At 44.0% G+C, this 18,352-nt stretch overlaps 1 protein-coding gene across 1 annotated transcript in view; it reads left to right on the forward strand.

Annotated features, from left to right (window-relative positions):
• Positions 1 to 1,118: 1,118 nt before the first annotated feature.
• Positions 1,119 to 18,352, forward strand: part of LOC126204018 (U-reduvitoxin-Pr21-like) — a 74,082-nt gene continuing 56,848 nt past the window's right edge. Inside the window, exons 1-2 of the mRNA XM_049938447.1 lie at positions 1,119 to 1,189; positions 10,817 to 10,918. Of these exons, the coding sequence (XP_049794404.1) occupies positions 1,126 to 1,189; positions 10,817 to 10,918 (166 nt within the window). The 5' untranslated portion in view covers positions 1,119 to 1,125. The remainder of the gene's footprint in view (positions 1,190 to 10,816; positions 10,919 to 18,352) is intronic.

The following is an 18,352-nucleotide window of genomic DNA, read 5'->3' on the forward strand; positions in this document are numbered from 1 at the left end:
CCTTTGTGTACATTCCAGATGTTTTCTACCAAACCAATTTTTATATATTTTATACTTTGCTAACTGGACATTGCCTCAAAGAATAGCGACATCTTCTCGTTGTATTGACTATTTCAAATATTTCGGTTGATCGTGTACGAAAAATTTCAACTCCAGCTCTTCTAATACAGTACAAGTATCATGTTGTTAAGCTACTAGTCTGAAAATGCCCAAGTTCCAAGTACCGACCCCAACCTCCAATTTCTTGCAACTCTGATAACTTCATTGAAGTGTGATGAATACTACTACGATTCCTTATAAATCATGCGCTGTGTATTTAATGGTAGCATCTAGATGGTGTATCTATAGCACAAAAAAGAGTTTTTTTTTAATTTTGCCAACATATAGGACTACTTATCTAATGGTGATTGTGAATTTCTCTTCTAAGGTAGTAATATTCCTTAAAATTGAGTTTTGTTTCTTCTTCTACTTAAAAGAGATGAAGCCCTACAATAACGCCAAAAGTCCCCCACTCCTCCTTTATCTAATACACCAGTTTACGAGTGCCTTGTATTCTGAGAGTAATGTCATCTAACAAAAACAATTATGCCCAGTCAGATGGCGTGAAAACAGTTTGTCGCATCGTTTTTACAAAAAATAGTCTGCATGCGCAGTGTATTTTCTGTAACGGTACATAATAACTAGCATAATGTTTCACTAACATCCCGCGCAGTTCACTAAGTGGTTCACTTTGAACTAAGAAAGTATAACTATCCAACTCGCAACCATTTTAAATATTTTTCGATATCTTTGACTAGTAAAATCGTTTCATACATAATGAGAACAGAAAACATGGGTAGAGAGAAAGAAGATACAACACAGAATATACCGAGGGAACTGTGAAAAACATTTACAGCCACCAGCGATGTCTTAGTGAAGCAACAGCTAATGTCAAAATACGTAACGGCCCGACATTACCTTGTGGAGCGTTATCTTGGGGCATCATTAATAGCCTCGACTTGCAGCTGGTGTTTTCCACTAAACGGGACGGATGAAACCCGGTCGTTGACAGTGAGTGAGGAAACGCCTAGTATAAAAGGATCGGCTGCAGACGCGAGAGACAGACACTGGCAGCAGCCTCCAGACATGAAGCTCTCAGCAAGCGTCCTTCTGCTGATCGTCGCGGCGGGTTTGGCCCACGCCGAGGAAGGTAAGCTTTCGCTGTCTACATAACCAGACTGTTAATGGAAATCTATGCTAATTAGGGTACTTCTCTTTATGTATCTCCTTGCTTCGTAGTCACAGCGAATAATGCGTAGGAAACTGTTGCTTTAATAAAGTCAGCAATTGTTTAACGGTGAGGAATCACTTACTCTGCAGCCGTGTGTGTCATCACACCATCCTCGTACCGCCTCGTTAGGACTTTTTCATGCATTACAACCTTGTGATATACAAATCCATATCCGCATGGCTTTTGACATCATGCGGAGCTTTCTTATCTCTGGGAATTCAGCAAAGATTCCAAAATGCCGGGTTATTATATCTAGCCCAGCTTCATTTACGTTTCATTGCAGTCGACTCTGGTTCAAATGGCTCTGAGCACTATGGGACTTAACTTCTTTGGTCAGCAGTCCCCTAGAACTTGTTGTTGTTTTTGTTGTGGTCTTCAGTCCTGAGACTGGTTTGATGCAGCTCTCCATGCTACTCTATCCTGTGCAAGCTTCTTCATCTCCCAGTACCTACTGCAACCTACATCCTTCTGAATCTGCTTAGTGTATTCATCTCTTGGTCTCCCTCTACGATTTTTACCCTCCACGCTGCCCTCCAATGCTAAATTTGTGATCCCTTGATGCCTCAAAACATGTCCTACCAACCGATCCCTTCTTCTAGTCAAGTTGTGCCACAAACTTCTCTTCTCCCCAATCCTATTCAATACCTCCTCATTAGTTACGTGATCTACCCACCTTATCTTCAGCATTCTTCTGTAGCACCACATTTCGAAAGCTTCTATTCTCTTCTTGTCCAAACTGCTTATCGTCCATGTTTCACTTCCATACATGGCTACACTCCAAACAAATACTTTCAGAAACGACTTCCTGGCACTTAAATCTATACTCGATGTTAACAAATTTCTCTTCTTCAGAAACGATTTCCTTGCTATTGCCAATCTACATTTTATATCCTCTCTACTTCGACCATCATCATTTATTTTACTCCCTAAATAGCAAAACTCCTTTACTACTTTAAGTGTCTCATTTCCTAATCTAATCCCCTCAGCATCACCCGATTTAATTTGACTACATTCCATTATCCTCGTTTTGGTTTTGTTGATGTTCATTTTATATCCTCCTTTCAAGACACTGTCCATTCCGTTCAACTGCTCTTCCAAGTCCTTTGCTGTCTCTGACAGAATTACAATGTCATCGGCGAACCTCAAAGTTTTTACTTCTTCTCCATGAATTTTAATACCTACTCCGATTTTTTCTTTTGTTTCCTTTACTGCTTGTTCAATATACAGATTGAAGATCATCGGGGAGAGGTTACAGCCCTGTCTCACTCCTTTCCCAACCACTGCTTCCCTTTCATGCCCCTCGACTCTTATAACTGCCATCTGGTTTCTGTACAAATTGTAAATAGCCTTTCGCTCCCTGTATTTTACCCCTGCCACCTTCAGAATTTGAAAGAGAGTATTCCAGTTAACGTTGTCAAAAGCTTTCTCTAAGTCTACAAATGCTAGAAACGTAGGTTTGCCTTTCCTTAATCTTTCTTCTAAGATAAGTCGGAAGGTTAGTATTGCCTCACGTGTTCCAACATTTCTACGGAATCCAAACTGATCTTCCCCGAGGTCTGCTTCTACCAGTTTTTCCATTCGTCTGTAAAGAATTCGCGTTAGTATTTTGCAGCTGTGACTTATTAAACTGATAGTTCGGTAATTTTCACATCTGTCAACACCTGCTTTCTTTGGGATTGGAATTATTATATTCTTCTTGAAGTCTGTGGGTATTTCGCCTGTCTCATACATCTTGCTCACCAGATGGTAGAGTTTTGTCATGACTGGTTCTCCCAAGGCCATCAGTAGTTCTAATGGAATGTTGTCTACTCCCGGGGCCTTGTTTCGACTCAGGTCTTTCAGTGCTCTGTAAAACTCTTCACGCAGTATCTTATCTCCCATTTCATCTTCATCTACATCCTCTTCCATTTCCATAATATTGTCCTCAAGTACATCGCCCTTGTATAAACCCTCTATATACTCCTTCCACCTTTCTGCCTTCCCTTCTTTGCTTAGAACTGGGTTGCCATCTGAGCTCTTGATATTCATAGAAGTTGTTCTCTTCTCTCCAAAGGTCTCTTTAATTTTCCTGTAGGCAGTATCTATCTTACCCCTAGTGAGACAAGCCTCTACATCCTTACATTTGTCCTCTAGCCATCCCTGCTTAGCTATTTTGCACTTCCTGTCGATCTCATTTTTTAGACGTTTGTATTCCTTTTTGCCTGCTTCATTTACTGCATTTTTATATTTTCTCCTTTCATCAATTAAATTCAATATTTCTTCTGTTACCCAAGGATTTCTATTAGCCCTCGTCTTTTTACCTACTTGATCATCTGCTTCCTTCACTACTTCATCCCACAGAGCTACCCATTCTTCATCTACTGTATTTCTTTCCCCTATTCCTGTCAATTGTTCCCTTATGCTCTTCCTGAAACTCTCTACAACATCTGGTTTTTTCAGTTTATCCAGGTCCCATCTCCTTAAATTCCCACCTTTTTTGCAGCTTCTTCAGTTTCAATCTGCAGTTCATAACCAGTAGATTGTGGTCAGAAACCACATCTGCCCCTGGAAATGTCTTACAATTTAAAACCTGGTTCCTAAATCTCTGTCTTACCATTATATAATCTATCTGATACCATTTAGTATCTCCAGGATTCTTCCAGGTATACAACCTTCCTTTATGATTCTTGAACCAAGTGTTAGCTATGATTAAGTTATGCTCTGTGCAAAATTCTACAAGGCGGCTTCCTCTTTCATTTCTTCCCCCCAATCCATATTCACCTACTATGTTTCCTTCTCTCCCTTTTCCTACTGACGAATTCCAGTCACCCATGACTATTAAATTTTCCTCTCCCTTCACTACCTGAATAATTTCTTTTATCTCGTCGAACATTTCATCAATTTCTTCATCATCTGCAGAGCTAGTTGGCACATAAACTTGTACTACTGTGGTAGTCGTGGGCTTCGTGTCTATCTTGGCCACAATAATGCGCTCACTATGCTGTTTGTAGTAACTAACCCGCACTCCTATTTTTTTATTCATTATTAAACCTACTCCTGCATTACTTCTATTTGATTTTGTATTTATATCCCTGTATTCACCTGACCAAAAGTCTTGTTCCTCCTGCCACCGAACTTCACTAATTCCCACTATATCTAACTTTAACCTATCCATTTCCCTTTCTAAATTTTCTAACCTACCTGCCCGATCAAGGGATCTGACATTCCACGCTCCGATCCGTAGAACGCCAGTTTTCTTTCTCCTGATTACGACGTGCTCCTGAGTAGTCCCCGCCCCGAGATCCGAATGGTGGACTATTTTACATCCGGAATATTTTACCCAAGAGGACGCCATCATCATTTAATCATACAGTAAAGCTGCATGTCCTCGGGAAAAATTACGGCTGTAATTTCCCCTTGCTTTCAGCCGTTCGCAGTACCAGCACAGCAAGGCCGTTTTGGTTAATGTTACAAGGCCAGATGAGTCAATCATCCAGACTGTTGCCCCTGCAACTACTGAAAAGGATGCTGCCCCTCTTCGGGAACCACATGTTTGTCTGGCCTCTCAACAGATACCCCTCCGTTGTGGTTGCAGCTACGGTACGGCCATCAGTATCGCTGAGGCACGCAAGCCTCCCCACCAATGGCAAGGTCCATGGTTCATGGGGGGGGGGCTAGAACTTAGAACTACTTAAACCTAACCAACCTAAGGACATCACACACATCCATGCCGGAGGCAGGATTCGAACCTGCGACCGTAGCGGTAGCGCGGGTCCAGACTCTAGCGCCTAGATCCGCTCGGCCACTCCGGCCGGCTGGCTCTAGTCTGTTCCCTGATTCACTTCTTCATTTCGTTTCAAGCATTTCTCCAATTCTCGTTGAGACACGCTAAGTTTCTGAATTTTTATCGCCAATAGAATGCGCGGCTCACTAACAAAGTTCAAATCTAGGATCACACTCTGTTTGATGCTATGCTGCAGTCTGGCCAGTTACTTTTCGCATTGTATACGCAGAAAAGTAAACCAGAATTCCCCTGGGGCTGTTGAGGGATACTTTCTGAGTTTACCGGTACAAGGAACTCACAATATCCCGCGTCTCGTTATTGGGTAGTTTCGTTTCGTTTGATTTCTGGCTCCAGTTAGCTTTGTAACTGTACTGCACTGAAAGCGTTGCTCAATTGTGTAAATATCGACAGTATTAAAGGTGGACGTACCGGCTGTTAGGTAGGTGGTCATAATGTTATCGCTGATCACTGTACTCGCACGCATATTTGAGGATTATTTCATTATTTAGTATTGTGTCTTACACGTTTTTGGTATTATATACTACAGGCTTCTTCACTGTTCTAAAGATATTTTCAGGGAATCCAGGGTGATAGTGGGAACGGAACGAACAGATCATAGTTACGTTATTACTATGTTACGAGTCGCCGGAGTCTCTGGGTGCCACATACGTTACAGCTCAAAAGGTACCAGTGAACGGCTTCTGAAAGTTTCTCAGTGTAGTCCTGGTTCGCACTGATGAACAGTTGGCCAGTATGCACCACGCGTCCAGGTTCACTGAATGCATTGGCAGAGTGGCAGAACTATGCTATGCTCAGGTTTCCCGCAGCGGTGAGAACCACATCGAAGTACACTGATGAGCCAGAACATTATGAATACCTATCTACTTTTTATATAAACCGGTCCAGGTGACAGCAGCGTCACCTGGCGAGGAACAACCGCTACTCAGACACAGGCACGGTGCGTCTAGCATCAGTGGGTGAGCGTGCTCTCCGTGTGTAGAATGGGGAAAGGGCGCGATCTGCGTTTGACAGAGGACAGATAGTGATGGCGTGGAGGCCCGGCACGAGCATTTCCGAAACTGCACGACGTGTCGGATGTTCGAGGAGTGCTGTGGTGAGTGTCGTCAACACGTGGCGAAACCGAGGTGATACCATGTCCACACGTCGTGGGTTTGGGCGGCCACCCCTCATTACGGATGTTGGACGTCGTAGCCTGGGCAGACTGGTACAACAGGACAGGCGGCGAATTGTGACGGAACTGACGTCAGACTGAAATGCTGGGCTGGGTAATAGTGTGTCTGAACGCGAAGTGCACCCAACACTCCCAACACACGCATGTGCAAAAGTTAACAGGACGATATCGGCAACTACGACTGAAATAAGCACGTGACCTTCGGCACTGAACGTTGGCGCATTGCCAGAACGTTGGATCATGCCGAAGGGAGGGCGCGAATCTGCCGTCTTCGAGGTGAACAACTCTCTGACACCTGTACTGTGGGACGGAGACAAGACGGCGGCGACTCCATTATGCCCAGGGAAACATTCTCTTGTGTATCCATGGGTCCAGTGGAGATCGTGCAAGGCACCATGACGGCCAAGGAGTATCGCACACTTGTTACGGGCCACGTGCACCACTTCATGGCGATCATGTTTCCTGACAGCAGTGGCATTTTTCAACAAGACAATGCCCCATGTCGTAATGCCAGTAACATGATGGGATGGTTCGAGAAGCACAGTGGTGAGGTACAGTTGATGTGCTGGACGCCCAACTCGCCAGATCTGAGCCCGATGGAACACATCTAGGGTGCGACTGAACGTGGCGTCAGAGCTATCGCCCTCCTCCCTGTAATTTACGGGATTCAGGTGACTAATGTGTGGAGATGTGGTGCAGCTCCCTCCATCGACTTACCAAGGCCTCATTGCTTCCGTGTCACGACGTGTAGCCGCTGGTACCCATGCCAAAGGTGGACGTACCGGCTATTACGTAAGTGGTCATAATGTTGTGGCTGATCGCCGTACATTGGCGTCTATCTGAGGACTGTTTCATTGTGTTGTGTGTTAGACGTTTTGATTATTGCGTACAGCAGGCTTCTTCTCTGTTGTAAGAGTATTTTCAGCGAAAACAGGGTGATTGTGGTAACATGTCGAACGGAGTGTAGTTACATTATTATTCTGTTACGAGTCGCCGGAGGCTCTAGGTTCCACATACCTCATACCTCCGAAGATACCAATGAACAACCTCTGAAACTTCCCACGTGCAGTTCTGGTTTACCCTATCTATGACCCAAAATGAGTATCGGAAGTTCCATGAGATGTTTTGCGCTTGATGCTGTCATCTTGTACAAAGACACTGCAACGCTGTAGCATTCTACCGAAATGCAGAAATGCCTGCAGAAGATCGCCACTGGGTGTAGTGACTGGCAGCCGTCCCTCAACATAAACCACCTTATTGCCTGTAAATAGGCAGATGGGCGATTTATTGTACGATAACACAACTGCAGAATAAGCACCAGAAGCAATTACAAATACAAAACACTGTATGTATACATGTGGAGTGACTTAAACCCGAATGACCACGTGAAACGAATGGCACGTAAGGAAGATGCCACACTGAAATTCATTGCAAGAATCCTCAGAAAGATTAGACTGCCCACGAAGGATGCACCTGAAATGACCTTCGTCCGTCCAATACTTTAATATTGATTGCCAGCCCTGTATCCGAAACAGAGAAGAAACATTCAAAGAGGACCAGTGCATTTCTTTAGTAAGTGCAAAAACCTCACGAAGATGTTCAGTCAACTCCAGTGGCAGGCAAGAGCGCTCATACGTCAGTTTGTGGGGGAGGGGGGGGGGGGGGTAAGATCTGGGGATATGGGGCACTTTTAACACTTTCGAAGACGAATGGCGACTTTAAGTACTCATGAAAAAAGTTCCAGTTCTGACCCTGTTATAAAACTGCGTACTACCGCCTTTTAAATCATTTTCTTGAGAGGAAAACACCTGACTGCACTATATTTTTTTCCCTTTGGCTGAGAGGTTGGTGGGGGGTAGGGGGGGGGGGTTTGCCCTTGGTGAAATACTATACGAGAGAGTCGCTCTGAATCACGGTGCGGGGTTACTGTTAGAAATTAGGACAATGTACTTACCAATCTATTTTTGCCACCTCAGCATATCTCACAAAAATGTCATGAAGATGAAATTGGAGAGATTCGACCCCCATCGAGGCTTACCACCGTTTCATTGGCACACACCGTAGGATGGCTTACTGAGTGTAGATGCAGATGTAAATGTTGACTGTAACCGTTCCACCCATATCAGTAGCTTCAATAACTTTAGCTTGGAACCCTTCCATTTGGTCCGTGTTTGCATAGAGAAAAAACAATATGGGAATTGGCAATCCATCTTGATGCAAAACACTTTTTGTTATTTAATTTCTTATTTATTTCACAAACTGGTTTCAGCGACAAATATCGTCATCATCAGTGGGTTCTTCGAAACATGCAGAAAATAACATAGTTATAAAACACTGTAACAAGTTGTTACATTTGCAGTTTGGTTTTTAAAATATTGTTTTCTGTGGATACTTTCCCGCTACCTTGTTTAGTGTACGTTACAACATGGTTTTAAGAATTCTTGTCGCTGTTTGTGGCATATTTTCAGTGCTTTTTCTGTTGCCAGTTTTCTCGGCGTACAGCATGACATCTGCAACCGCGTGACCGGCTGTTAGTAAACAAATACTAAAACGTGAACTTACTTATGTCAGCGATATTACGATTGGGATTGTGGTAGTGCTGTTGATCCAGTATTGGTTTGTAATAGGCTTTTACCTAGTTTCTCATGTACTCAAGTTCGTTAGGCGGCTTGCAGCTAATTTTATACACAGAAAAACAAAACTTTCGCACTCCATTTACGATGCAAGACATTACGTCATCTTGCTGTTCGCGTGTGTCACGAGAAATGTATCGCGTGTTGCGAGAAGGCTATGGAAACTATAGCTGGAGTTCTGACTACTTCTGTTCCTTATTCATGTCTCTGTGGGTGATGGGGAATGGTTCTTTTGAGTGTGTGTGCTTTCTGTTCTGCGTTCTGGGTCAGTTCTCTCAGAGTGGTAAGGAGTATGTTGTTGGAAAGTGTTGTGTTTTCGTTTATTACGTTTTTTCCTTCCACTTTAGCCTTTTGTGTGTAGTAATTTTCTTCTATTGTTAGTTTTCGGTACAAACTATTGCTACTTTGTATTTTGTTCCGTTAAGAAGAGTGAATTGGATTTCAACTACTAGGATATCCTGAATCCCACTACGGATTTGGTCCGATACTCGATGCGGTCGGTTTTCATTCGCTAAACGATGCTGCAGAACTATACCGAATGTGGTTTCTGAAATGAACGAACGTGGTATCGAACACAACCAATCTTCGCCATTCCGTAAGACTACTCTACAGTGAGTAACATTTTAGGTGCCATACTCTTCGGCAGAAACTTAGTCACGGTGCGCCGGAAAGCTTCCAAAATTCGAGAACAGTGTAAAGGCTTAATGCAGGAAAGTATACCCGTTTTCTAATAATGTTGACCATTCAAATCACAGCACAAGAAGTGGGTATTTGAAGCTGAAGGTACACTTATCAGAATCAAATACCGCGGTGAGTGGAAAAGAAAGTAGTTACTGTCTATGGTTTTCCTATCTTGTTGCGCCAAAGTGCTGAAATAAGTGAAAGAGGAACAACACGTACCTCCCGTCGAGAAACGCCCAACAACATCTGTCAGAGATCGATGTCTGATAAACTTCTTTCAGCAAGATAACGATAAAAAAAATGTGTGTGAAATCTTGTGGGACTTAACTGCTAAGGTCATCAGTCCCTAAGCTTACAGACTACTTAACCTAAATTATTCTAAGGACAAACACACACACCCATGCCCGAGGGAGGACTCGAACCTCCGCCGGGACCAGCCGCACAGTTCATGACTGCAGCGCCCAAGACCGCTCGGCTAATCCCGCGCGGCGATAAAGATCAAATTAATTCGCTAATATTTGTCGTGATTATCTGACCGAAGTCTACAGATCTTCTTTAGATACACTAAGACCAACAAATAATATGTTCTAAATATTGTTACTATTATATATTTGATATCTCTTCCTAACAATCATTCTTTTTTCCGTACGCGGTCATTCACCATCTCCCTTCCATGCCATTCCTGACTTTTTTGTGTGTTCAGTGTCGGTAACTTTCGGAAACATACCTTTAGTTTGTTCCTGCCTGTGATATTCCTACATATTCTACTGAATTTTCTCAACACCTCAGATTTTCCATCATACTTTTGCCCGTCGCGCAGGCATCACTTTTCTTGCTATTCTTGTTTCCGTTGCTGTGTACGAACAACTTCACTCAACTTTAAACTTTACCACACATGTAAGCATTCTATTGTGCCAGATGCAGTGTACTTCCTCAGTATGGCTGTATTAATATACAGTTCTGAAATAAATTTTTATAAATTTTTGTCTATTTTGGCATGGTCTCAACACTCATATGCTTGGCACGGCACAACAATAAAGCCTTCTTTGTTCTTGTAGTATTTCACAGTTATCCTGTGCGTTCACCTCTTCAGCAAAGAAATCGTGGGTACACGTCAGGCAACGCAGTGTGATGAACGCACGGTAGTATTATGTAACAAGTGTATGCTTGCGATATTATACGCAATTTGTCCCTAGTAATTTTACGTACTTGCCGCATGAACGCAAGCTCCAGGGGCTTTCCAGCGCCACTAATGACGGCGTTTCCTAATGTTTCAGTTTGTTCTGCTGGTGAGCAGAAGAAGGAGGACTGTAACACATGCGTTTGTGCTAACGGCGTTTGGGCGTGCACGAAGAAGGCTTGCCCACAGGTGGAGGACGGTGAGTGGCTTCACAGCTCGTCTGTATCAGATGAAATGTGTGCATCATTTTCAAAGTGTGAAGATGCAATACGAATTTAGACATCTACCAGTAGCCATCTGGTGTTAGCACTGCGTTCTGATTTGTGAATATCGGATATCGTCGTGTTGTTCTGCTTCAGTCCTTAAAACATCTGTCTGGTACCAACTTTACTTTTACTACAGAACCATCCCCTATTATTCCTTCCCTTCCCTTGCTCTCGCAACATACGTAATTTACAGGATATTTCATTGTTGTATGCAATAAAATACGTGACAGTATAGCACAGTGGTAAAAATTTGATACAAATGAACGTATAATACTAGTCTGTGTAAATAACAATATTATAAGTGGAAGACAAAAAAATGGTTCAAGTGGCTCTGAGCACTATGGGACTTAACTTCCGAGGTCATCAGTCCCCTAGAACATAGAACTACTTAAACGTAACTAACCTAAGGACATCACACACATCCATGCCCGAGGCAGGATTCGAACCTGCGACCGTATCGGTCGCGCGGTTCCAGACTGTAGCGCCTAGAACCGCTCGGCCACACCAGCCGGCGTGGAAGACATATTTCTAACAAATCTGACATAATTTTCTGCTATGCTGTACAATATGGCAATGTTTAATTAAATATTTGTCTATGGAACTCAAGGAGTAGTCCAGAAGAAACGGTGTTTAAAATTAAATTTGCGTCCTGTCAGTTACCGAGCAAATGATCCAATATTTCTGTTCCCACATACTGAATTCAGTTTTGAGCTACAGATTGCTTTATTAATAAGTAACGAAGCCCATTATCTGAATTATTATAATTATTGTAACGTAGCTTAGATGCAGTAGCAGGGATGAAAAGAGAGAAAGAGCAGTTGAAATATGGTAAGACGGCAAGAGTTACACTCCGTTGAGGACTAGATGAAATTGGACGGTGAAATGAAAGAAAAAGCATTAGTATTTGAGAAGCGGTCGCTGCTAGGCATTTTAAACATTCAGACGCAAAGCCTGGAGCGAAACCGCTGTCGACAATCTTCTTCTTCTGGTTCTTCACCTCATAGATTAGGTTTACAGCCTACTTATTTTCTCAGAATTCAAATGTTTTTCGGCGAAACTGCATCCCTCTTTCCTGCTCTTTCATAACTGACTATCTGTTTAATCATACCGGCAGTCTCCGTTCGGTTGATTTATCTTCTTTCCATTTTATACTTGCTTGCTCCACATTTTCATTCATAAGTATGTGTTAAGTTCCTCCTTTTTAAAATTGATGTGTGCCTTATCTCTGATATCACAAACTCTTATGTTCCTTAAACATTTCATTAAAGTCAATTGTTGAGACGCCCTGCTAATCCCGCAGGACAGGAAAGGTAGTTTAAATTGTGGAAAGGGGCCAAAATAAGGGGCTGTCAGTTACGCACGAACATACAACTTTATTGTTTGATCAAACATTACACGACAAAAAAAAAAAGTTGTTTTTGACACACAGCTTTAATCTTTGGGACTTAATTACCGGCTGGGCCGGCCGAAGTGGCCGTGCGGTTAAAGGCGCTGCAGTCTGGAACCGCAAGACCGCTACGGTCGCAGGTTCGAATCCTGCCTCGGGCATGGATGTTTGTGATGTCCTTAGGTTAGTTAGGTTTAACTAGTTCTAAGTTCTAGGGGACTAATGACCTCAGCAGTTGAGTCCCATAGTGCTCCGAGCCATTTTTACCGGCTGAAAGCCACTATAATTTAAAAACGGCTGAAGGCCAATAACTTAAAACGCAAGGATAATCAGAAATTTTAAAGACAAACCTTATCTTAAAACTGTTCTTTAGTTAGGCTGAAGTAAACAAGTTAAATTCAAATCGGCTGAAGGCCTAACGCCGGCCGTTGTGGCCGAGCGGTTCTAGTCGCTTCAGTCTGGAACCGCGCGACCGCTACGATCGCAGGTTCGAATCCTGCCTCGGGCATGAATGTGTGTGATAACCTTACGTTAGTTAGGTTTAGGTAGTTCTAAATTCTAGGGGACTGACGACCTCAGATATTAAGTCCCATAGTGCTCAGAGCCATTTGAACCATTTGAATTTCAACTCCTAACACTTAAAACTCCATAACATTAATTTTTTTAAATACCAAAGGCATTTCGTTCTTTAATTTAGGCTGAAGGCCTTAAGAGCAAAAAAACTCTAATTTAAAAGAAAAATCGGCTAGAAGCCATACAATTACAAACAACAACAACAAATTTAAAAAAAAAATGGGGCAGTCCACCGAAGGACGCTCAGATGTTCGAGGGTCATCCTAGAATTCAAACACTAACGCTCGCTTAGGTGAGACAGGCAGTCGGCCGAACCATTTTCAATCCGCTGGGAACGCAACCGACAGGCAGTCAACAGACCGATCATCAAGATCAGTTCCGCTCCACACCAGCACCAAAACTCAAACGATGCTAACAGCGGAGACTGGAATAACAACCAGAACGGACCACAGACAACCCATAAGCGGCGGATGACCCAAATGCACGTCAGACAACCGACCAAACGGCCAAGCAAAGTCGCTGCCACTGAAACTTGTGTGTCGGTAATCGTCGGGCGAGTGATGGCTACCCTGTCCCTCTATGCTACTCCACGCCATCCGACCAATTCAGAGCCAGTACGCCGACAGCCGATAAATACTTGTCAGTCATACCTCATAAACCACACACAGTTTCACGAACCGTTGCACGAAGAACTAGACAATGCTAACGACAGTGACAGGACGAACCACGAGTTGCCACACACAGCCAACCCATAAGCGATCGCCAGCCAAATAAACGTCGTCCGACAAGACGACCGACTGACGATCAACCAAAGTCGTCCCCACTCAAATCATGTGTGTGATGCCTATCCGCGCCTCCCTGGCGCTGCATGCCCCACTGGTGCTACGATGCGACTGCGCTAACCGACCAGCTGCTACACTTCAGCACGGAGACAGTACTAAAATAACTGGGGAGTGAACATCACAGTCTACACACAGTTTCACAGACACTTGGACGAAGAATGCGGCCAATGCTAAAAGCAGTGACTATGCGATCACCAGGACGAACCACGAGTTGAGACACACACCGCCAACCCATAAGCGATCGGCGAGCAAATACACGTCGTCCGGTAAGATGACCAACCGACGATCAACCAAAGTCGTCCCCACTCAAATCATGTGTGTGATGCCTATCCGCGCCTCCCTGGCGCTGCATGCCCCACTGGTGCTACGACGCGACTGCGCTAACCGACCAGCTGCTACACTTCAGCACGGAGACAGTACTAAAATAACTGGGGAGTGAACATCACAGTCTACACACAGTTTCACAGACACTTGGACGAAGAATGCGGCCAATGCTAAAAGCAGTGACTATGCGATCACCAGGACGAACCACGAGTTGAGACACACACCGCCAACCCATAAGCGATCGGCGAGCAAATACACGTCGTCCGGTAAGACGACCAACCGACGATCAACCAAAGTCGTCCCCACTCAAATCATGTGTGTGATGCCTATCCGTGCCTCCCTGGCGCTGCATGCCCCACTGGTGCTACGATGCGACTGCGCCAACCGACCAGCTGCTACACTTCAGCACGGAGACAGCACTAAAATAACTGGGGAGTGAACATCACAGTCTACACACAGTTTCACAGACACTTGGACGAAGAATGCGGCCAATGCTAAAAGCAGTGACTATGCGATCTCCAGGACGAACCACGAGTTGAGACACACACCGCCAACCCATAAGCGATCGGCGAGCAAATACACGTCGTCCGGTAAGACGACCAACCGACGATCAACCAAAGTCGTCCCCAGTCAAATCATGTGTGTGATGCCTATCCGCGCCTCCCTGGCGCTGCATGCCCCACTGGTGCTACGACGCGACTGCGCCAACCGACCAGCTCCTACACTTCAGCACGGAGACAGCACTAAAATAACTGGGGAGTGAACATCACAGTCTACACACAGTTTCACAGACACTTGGACGAAGAATGCGGCCAATGCTAAAAGCAGTGACTATGCGATCACCAGGACGAACCACGAGTTGAGACACACACCGCCAACCCATAAGCGATCGGCGAGCAAATACACGTCGTCCGGTAAGATGACCAACCGACGATCAACCAAAGTCGTCCCCACTCAAATCATGTGTGTGATGCCTATCCGCGCCTCCCTGGCGCTGCATGCCCCACTGGTGCTACGACGCGACTGCGCTAACCGACCAGCTGCTACACTTCAGCACGGAGACAGTACTAAAATAACTGGGGAGTGAACATCACAGTCTACACACAGTTTCACAGACACTTGGACGAAGAATGCGGCCAATGCTAAAAGCAGTGACTATGCGATCACCAGGACGAACCACGAGTTGAGACACACACCGCCAACCCATAAGCGATCGGCGAGCAAATACACGTCGTCCGGTAAGACGACCAACCGACGATCAACCAAGCCCGTCCCCAGCCATGTGTGCCGGCTACGGTCGGGCGAGTCGTGGCTATTCGAACCTCACTGCCGCTCCAGCCCGACCGAACTTCTGCCGCGTCCCAACTGTCCGACTGCCAGATCCGTGTTCTTGCTGACTTCAGTGCCCGGTCCGAACTGCACTGGTGGAGCGTTCCAACTCCTTGGACGACACATGACGACCAGGAAGTAATACCAGTCCAGCGAAGATAATACGGCAGGGCCTATATCGATAAGCGCTGCTGCTGCCGCTCACGGGCAGGCAAGGCAGCAGCTCAGTGACACCAGCAACTGAAAATTAACGTAAAGACGCGGCAGTATGGTAAAAATTGGGTGTTAAATAAGAGATGGCACGAACACGAGCCACGCACGTATGAGTGACTTAAAGATTGAATGTGTTCGGGTTACTACCATGTGCCTTGAGTAAACTGTTTTGCGATGCAACAAATCTGTCAGTTTTTCTGCTGAATCTGGGCTCACTCGTTTACAACTACCGGATCTCCTCGTCCTGTACCGTTTCAGTTACCACTTATGCTAGAGTAGGATACGAAATCCGTTTGCGAGTTAAGTCCTTCATTTAAATGTGTGTATGGTATGCTTTAAAATAAGATTTCCTTCATTGAGGGCATTTTTCCTGAGCTGTTACAATTGCTGTAATTTCGTATCAGTGTCTTGGTTCTTTTAACGTCTTATTCAAACATGTACAGTTTCCCGTGAGCATATGCTCCGCCATGACCATCAACAAGACGCTAGGACAGATGCTTCGAATCGCCGGCATCGACCTCAGGACGAACTGTTTCTCACATGGACAGCACCACGTAGCTTGCTTGCTAGCGGCTATGGCTAGCTCAGATAATTTGTGTTTAATGGCTCCTACGGTTCAAAACTTTAAATGTTGTATATAAAGAATTCTTTATTTGTAGTAATTCCTTTAAATACAAGACTAGGTTGTTCCCCTGTCCAGGTATATTGGTATTTCATACTTCAGATATTTTTACGTGTGCTTGCAAGCACATCAGCTCTTTACTGCTGCGCTCTTTTCACAGCTTCATCTTCGATTTTTTATAATGTCCGTTTTTATCGCCGATAGTAAGCTTCAGGACTTTCTTCCTAAATGCGTGCGGCTTCGAGATACATACGGACTAAGTCTGGGGCAAAAGCTACTGTTGAATAAAACGTAAAAATAACGCTTGTATCCTCCGTCTCATTTATTTTAACACACAATGAATCTGCAGAAACACCTTAGTGCTCGTTGGTAGTATAATCGTTTATTTCCAGGGAAATAGCGTATTGCCAAAGAATATCTAATTCTTTTCAATCAACGTTGCTCTGAGCTCTTGCTTCCTCACTTGCGTCAATAGATTTCTGAATGCTCTAAGATCCCTGGGTTAAGGCGAAACAAAATGTGCGTGAAAATGGTAAAACTGGGATTATAGTTATCTATAGTTTTCTTAGCTGCTGGTAAAGCTCGCTTTCAGTTATGTTGTTTCATTGTTAGGTTCAAAAGAACATTTTTAAAAAAAATTCACATGAAGTGCTGTAAAAGATCCAGACGCACAGCGTTTATAGGACGCAAACGTCGCAATGTTGGAAACACTGCGTAACTAGTCATAAATTGCAAATCTCTTTCGACACTTACTCAAAAATGAGACAAATCTGGCAATATATGCATTTAAGCATTTAAATAAAGAAAGAGATCACGCACATAGGATGTAACATGACTTATATGCATATATGCAAATTTCTGACTGTAGTTGCTACTTCATAAATAACTTGGTATGGATCGCTCCCTGTCTTGCCAATTCCTTGTCTTGCCAACTAATATTCTGCGAATTGTTGCAGAAATCGTTTGAAAATTGTTTCAGTTATTGTTGACGCCATTTTCAAATTCTTGGCCAATATCACTCCTTAGAATGAGCTCAAGTTCTACTGTTTCAGCGTGTAAGGCCGGTGACACCAAGATGGACGACTGCAACACGTGTTTCTGCATAGAAGGCGCGGGTTGGGCGTGCACCCTGAAAGCGTGTCCTAAGCCACACGCAGGTGACTGTAGCTTTCTATACCACGTTGCTCAGTTTCGGTGTGAAGCACGGTAATAAAACTGCACGACTCTTCTCATTGTCGACATTTGCCCTGCTCTAAGGTACTCGCCAACTGTATTTTGTTATTATGCATGCATATTTGTTTCACTTTTTCCTTGATTACGGTGCGAGAAATGCAGAACGGTATGACAAAATGATCTCTCTGAATCTGTTACTCCATCGTAAACTAAAAATCAAGGCAACAAATATGTTTCCATCTTAATCAGGAAATACGTTAATTCATTTAATGTGTGGAAACTACCTCCCTGTTTAAAGCACTGCTGTGTACTACATGCGATGTATAAAATGTAAACTCTTGACGAAACTATTAATGATTAACGTGCGGAATCACTATTGCCACACGATGACGTCAACTGAGTAAGTAAAAATGTAGTAGAATAATGAAACAGGCTTCGTTGTAGTAAACGTAAGGTTTCGTACAGTTATTTCGTGCTGTTGTGGTATCTCCGTATTAGTTCAACCTGTACAATACTCTTCATCTCTGCATAGGCACTGCAGCGTTCACCCGTCTGAACCTGCTTAATGCAGTGAAGCCTTTGTCTCCCCTTAAAATTTTCATCCCCTGCCCCCTTTGATGATTCCTTGTGGGTTCAGGATGTCTCTTACCAAGCGACCCCTTCCTTAAGTGAAGCTGTGCCATAATTTTCTTCATTCCATAATGCGAGTCAGTATCGCTTTATTGACCACGCGATCTATCCATTGTTCTGTACCACCACCCCTTCCAAAAGCTACCAGTCTCTCTTTGTCGGTACTGATTATGGTTCACCATTTTCCATCTGTTCTAACACTTACATTTGTATTCAATGTTCCTTTTAATAGTTTCCACAATGAAACATTGTCTCAAAATATGGTAGGAAACTC

The sequence above is a fragment of the Schistocerca nitens genome, chromosome 9 (genome assembly GCF_023898315.1).
Source record: "Schistocerca nitens isolate TAMUIC-IGC-003100 chromosome 9, iqSchNite1.1, whole genome shotgun sequence".
Lineage (NCBI taxonomy): Eukaryota > Metazoa > Arthropoda > Insecta > Orthoptera > Acrididae > Schistocerca > Schistocerca nitens.